This window comes from Pyrgilauda ruficollis, unplaced genomic scaffold, assembly GCF_017590135.1.
Source record: "Pyrgilauda ruficollis isolate IOZ18807 unplaced genomic scaffold, ASM1759013v1 scaffold1442, whole genome shotgun sequence".
NCBI lineage: Eukaryota > Metazoa > Chordata > Aves > Passeriformes > Passeridae > Pyrgilauda > Pyrgilauda ruficollis.
The window spans coordinates 123-5533 of record NW_024513011.1 but is presented as its reverse complement, the minus strand read 5'-3'; the positions used below and the strand labels follow the sequence as shown (position 1 = coordinate 5533).

The window sequence follows — 5411 nt, the reverse complement described above, 5'->3', positions numbered from 1 at the left end:
GGGGCTCAGAGTGGGGTTTGGGGGGATTTGGGGAGGGCTTTGGGGGATTTGGGAGGTGTTCAGGGGTTTTTAGGGTGGATTTGGGGTCGGTTTTGGGGATCCCAGAACAGATTTGGGGGTGGGTCTGGGGGTCCCAAGCCCCCTCCTCACCCAGGCTGAGGTTTGGGGTGTTTCAGGGTGGGTTTCAGGGTGGGTTTGGGGTCAGTTTTGGGGGTCCCAAGCCCCCTCCTCACCCAGGTTCAGGCAGGCCAGGGTGTTGGTGCACTTCCACTCCTTCTCGTGCGTGGCCACCTTCACGTCATCCATCACCAGGGGCACCCACCCCCCAAAAACGTACATCCTGGGGGGGGGGGATGGGTCAGAGGTCAGGGGGGGTCAGGGAGACACCCAGAGACCCCCACCCCAAAAACCTGCACATCCCTGGGGGGTCTACAGGGGTCACAAAGATCACAGACACACCCAGAACCCAAAAATGTTCCTCGTGGGGGGGTCATAGGGGCACCCACCGCCCAAAAATATCCCTCCTGGGGGGGGTCAGAGGTCAGGGGGACACCCAGAGACCCCCACCCCCCAAATTTTTATCTTTGTGGGGGGTTCATGAAACTGCTCATATTAATTAAAAAATTAAATTAAAACAAAACACCCCCCTAAGGACCCCAACCCCCCGTGGGGTGGGGACAAGGACACAAAGGGACCCCCCCAGGATAAATAGGGGGGGATTTGGGGGGGTTTTTTGGGGGGGGTCGCCCCCAGACTCACTTGTTGCCGATGGTGGTGGCCGAGTGGAGGCTGCGGGGGAGGGGAGCGACCCCGCTCAGGCTCGGCTTGTTCCAGGTCAGCGTCTCTGGAAATGCCCAAAATGTCAGGAAACGACCCCAAAACGTGAGGAAACGACCCCAGATGTGAGGAAAGGGTTCCCCTGACCCCAAACCCCCTCCAAACCCCACAAAACCCCCCAAATCCCCTAAAACCCCCCCAAAACCCCCCATACCGATATCCAGGGTCCACAGGTCCCCCAGCCTGCAGCCGCTCATGCCCCCGTAGATGACGAGGCGCGAGCGCCGCCCGTCGCGCTCCGTGTACACCACGGCCGTGTGGGATTCCCGGGGAGGGGGCAGCACCCCGTAAGTGATGGGGATGTCCCAGGCCAGCACCCCCGAGCCCGGGCGCAGCTCCAGCACGTACAGGTCGTTCAGGTACCTGAGGAAAGGGATATGGGGTCAGGAGAGCCCAAAAAAAATCCTAAAAGGGTGGTAGAATATTTAGGACTGCCCTAAAAGGGTGGTTGGATATGTAGGACTGCACTAAAAGTTCCTTAAATCCCATAAAACGTGCTCAGCGTCCCCTGTGCCCATGTGTGCAGGTGGTTCAGGTATCTGAAAAGGAGACTGACAAGGTCAGGAGACCCCAAAAAAACCCTAAAAGGGTGGTTGGATATGTAGGACTGCACTAAAAGTTCCTTAAATCCCATAAAACGTGCTCAGCGTCCCCTGTGCCCATGTGTGCAGGTGGTTCAGGTATCTGAAAAGGAGACTGACAAGGTCAGGAGACCCCAAAAAAACCCTAAAAGGGTGGTTGGATATGTAGGACTGCACTAAAAGTTCCTTAAATCCCATAAAACGTGCTCAGCGTCCCCTGTGCCCATGTGTGCAGGTGGTTCAGGTATCTGAAAAGGAGACTGACAAGGTCAGGAGACCCCAAAAAAACCCTAAAAGGGTGGTTGGATATGTAGGACTGCACTAAAAGTTCCTTAAATCCCATAAAACGTGCTCAGCGTCCCCTGTGCCCATGTGTGCAGGTGGTTCAGGTATCTGAAAAGGAGACTGACAAGGTCAGGAGACCCCAAAAAAACCCTAAAAGGGTGGTTGGATATGTAGGACTGCACTAAAAGTTCCTTAAATCCCATAAAACGTGCTCAGCGTCCCCTGTGCCCATGTGTGCAGGTGGTTCAGGTATCTGAAAAGGAGACTGACAAGGTCAGGAGACCCCAAAAAAACCCTAAAAGGGTGGTTGGATATGTAGGACTGCACTAAAAGTTCCTTAAATCCCATAAAACGTGCTCAGCGTCCCCTGTGCCCATGTGTGCAGGTGGTTCAGGTATCTGAAAAGGAGACTGACAAGGTCAGGAGACCCCAAAAAAACCCTAAAAGGGTGGTTGGATATGTAGGACTGCACTAAAAGTTCCTTAAATCCCATAAAACGTGCTCAGCGTCCCCTGTGCCCATGTGTGCAGGTGGTTCAGGTATCTGAAAAGGAGACTGACAAGGTCAGGAGACCCCAAAAAAACCCTAAAAGGGTGGTTGGATATGTAGGACTGCACTAAAAGTTCCTTAAATCCCATAAAACGTGCTCAGCGTCCCCTGTGCCCATGTGTGCAGGTGGTTCAGGTATCTGAAAAGGAGACTGACAAGGTCAGGAGACCCCAAAAAAACCCTAAAAGGGTGGTTGGATATGTAGGACTGCACTAAAAGTTCCTTAAATCCCATAAAACGTGCTCAGCGTCCCCTGTGCCCATGTGTGCAGGTGGTTCAGGGATGTTGGGAGGGGATTAAAAAGGTCTGGACACCCCAAAAAAATCCTAAAAGGATGGTTGGATATTTAGGCCTTCCCTAAAAGGGTGGTTGGGATATGGGATTGTCCTAAAAGATCCCTTAAATCCCATAAAACGTGCTCAGCGTCACCTGTGCCCATGTGTGCAGGTGGTTCAGGTGTGTGGGGAGGGGATTAAAAAGGTCTGGACACCCCAAAAAAATCCTAAAAGGATGGTTGGATATTTAGGCCTTCCCTAAAAGGGTGGCTGGGGATATGGGATTGTCCTAAAAGGTCCCTTAAATCCCATAAAATGCAGCCAGGGTGGTCCCAAAGACACCTGTGCCCACATCTGCAGGTGGTTCAGAAAATCAGGAGACCCCAAAAATATCCTAAATGAGTGCTAGGAAATATGGGACTGCCCTAAAAGGTGTTTGCATACACAGGACTATCCTAAAAAAGGTGCTTGGGGATATGGGACTGCCCTAAAAAGATCCTTAAATCCCATAAAATGCACTCAGAATGGCCCCAAAGACACATGTGTCCATGTGTGCAGGTGTTCAGATATTTGAGGAGGGGATTAAGAACATCTGGACATCCCAAAAAAACCCTAAAAGGGTGTTTGGGTATGTGGGACTGTCCTAAAAGGGTGGTTGGGGACATGGGGTTGCTTTAAAAGATCCTTAAATCCCATAAAATGCAGACAGGGTGGTCCCAAAAATACCTGTGCCCGCTTGTGCAGGTGGTTCAGGTATGCTGAGAAGGTCAGGAGACCCCAAAAAAACCCTAAAAGGGTGTTTGGGTATGTGGGACTGTCCTAAAAGGGTGGTGGGGAACATGGGACACCCCTAAAAGAGTCTTTGGGGACATAAAACAACCCTAAAAGGGTTCTCAAATCCCCTAAAACGCACCCAGAACGGTGCCAGCGTCACCTGTGACCCTGCCAGGGATCCCTGAGCCCCCCCAAAAGTAACCCCAAAGTTTTGGGGTCACTTCTGTGTCCCCCAAAGGTCCCCCTGTCCCCCCAAAGCTGGGGAATGTCCCCAAGCCCCCCCATCTCAACTCTATTCTTGGGGTTTTGGGGTGCTCCCAGGGTTTTGGGGTGCACCTTCAAAGGTCCCTGTGCCCCCCAAAGGTGATCCCAATCTTTCGGGCTCACCTCCACGCCCCCCAAAAATCCCTGTGTGCCCCCCAAACCAGCCCCAAGCCCCCTCCCATTCAGTCACCCCTGTGATTTTTGGGGTGCCCTGGGGTTTTGGGGTGCCCCGTACCTGGGGATGTTGTTTTTGGGGTCCTCGCTGTCGTTGGCCAGCCCCCCAAACAGGTAACACTTGTTGCCCACCAGGGAGAAGCTGTGGCCCAGCCGAGGGCAAGGGGGGGGTCCATTTTTGGGGGTCTTCGCCTTCAGCCGCTTCCACTCCCACCTAGAGGCCTGGAATGGGGGGGGGATGTGGGATTTGGGGAGGGGTCTGCGATTGGGGGGCACCCAGGCGGATAGGGGACCCCAAAACTGGGTCCTGGGGGTGGTCCCAGGTGTTTGGGAGGGTGCCAAGGGGTCACCCATGGTCCAGGGGGGTTCCCGGGGGTCCCCAGGTGTTTGGGGGGGATTGCCAGGGAGTCCCCAGGTGTGTAGGGGGTTTTGAGGGGGTCACCCACGGTTTGGGGGGGGTCCCAGGGGGTTCCCAGGTGGTCACCCACAGTTCAGAGGGGTTCCCCAGGTGTCCCCCAGCTGCCCAGGGGCTGCTCAGGGTTCCCCAGGTGCTCGGGGGGGGGGTTCCCCAAGTGCTCAGGGGGTTCCCCAGGTGCTCAGGGGGTTTCCCCAGGTGGTCAAAGGGCTTCCCCAGGAGCTCCCCAGGTGCTCAGGGGGTTCCCCAGGGCTTCCCCAGGTGCTCAGGGGGCTCCCCAGGGGTTCCCCAGGTGCTCAGGGCGTTCCTCAGGGGTTCCCCAGGTGCTCAGAGGGCTCCCCGGGTGCTCAGAGGGCTCCCCAGGTGCTCGGGGGGGGTCCCAGGGGTTCCCCAGGTGCTATGGGGGCTTCCCCAGGGGTTCCCCAGGTGCTCGGGGGGGGCTCCCCAGGTGCTCAGGGGATTCCCCAGGGGTTCCCCGGGTGCTATGGGGACTCCCCAGGGGTTTCCCAGGTGCTATGGGGGTTCCCCAGGGGCTCCCCGGGTGCTCAGGGGGTTCCCCAGGGGTTCCCCAGGTGCTCAGGGGGGGTTCCCCAGTTGCTCAGGGGGTTCCCCAGGGGTTCCCCAGGTGCTCAGGGGGTTCCCCAGGGGTTCCCCAGGTGCTCAGGGGGCTCCCCGGGTGCTGGGGTACCTGCAGCTCGTAGAGGTCGTTGCTGTACTTGCCGTACTCCACCATGCCCCCGAACACCAGCAGCCGCGTGCCGTCACACACGAAGCCGTAGGCGGCACAGCCCGGGGGGATGTCCCCCCGCACGGCCGGGATGAACCACTGGTTGGTGGCTGTGGGGACACAGAGGGGACAGTGAGAACGACCCCCTGAACCCCCAGGATGAAGCCCTGGCTGGTGGCTGTGGGGACACAGAGGGGACAGGGACACACAGGGCACAGTGAGAACAATCCCCTGAACCCCCAGGGTGAAGCACTGGTTGGTGGCTGTGGGGACAGGGACACAGGGGGGACAGTGAGAACGATGCCCTGAACCTCCAGGATGAAGCCCTGGCTGGTGGCTGTGGGGACACAGAGGGGACAGTGAGAACGACCCCCTGAACCCCCAGGGTGAACCACTGGTTGGTGGCTGTGGGGACACAGAGGGGACAAGAGGGGACAGGGACACAAGAAGGGACACAGAACAATGCCCTGAAGCCCCAGGATGAAGCCCTGGTTGGTGGCTGTGGGGACACAGGGACACACGGGGGACAG

General features: G+C 57.1%; 1 protein-coding gene across 1 annotated transcript; it reads right to left on the bottom strand.

Annotated features, from left to right (window-relative positions):
* Positions 1 to 184: 184 nt before the first annotated feature.
* LOC121349799 (host cell factor 1-like) lies at positions 185 to 5144 on the bottom strand (the record flags this gene model as incomplete). The annotated part of the gene is made up of 5 exons (XM_041460553.1): positions 185 to 340; positions 760 to 844; positions 992 to 1200; positions 3801 to 3961; positions 4843 to 5144. Coding segments are annotated over 5 exons (896 nt in total), but the record flags the coding sequence as incomplete, so codon positions are not given.
* Between the last annotated feature and the right edge of the window lie 267 nt (positions 5145 to 5411).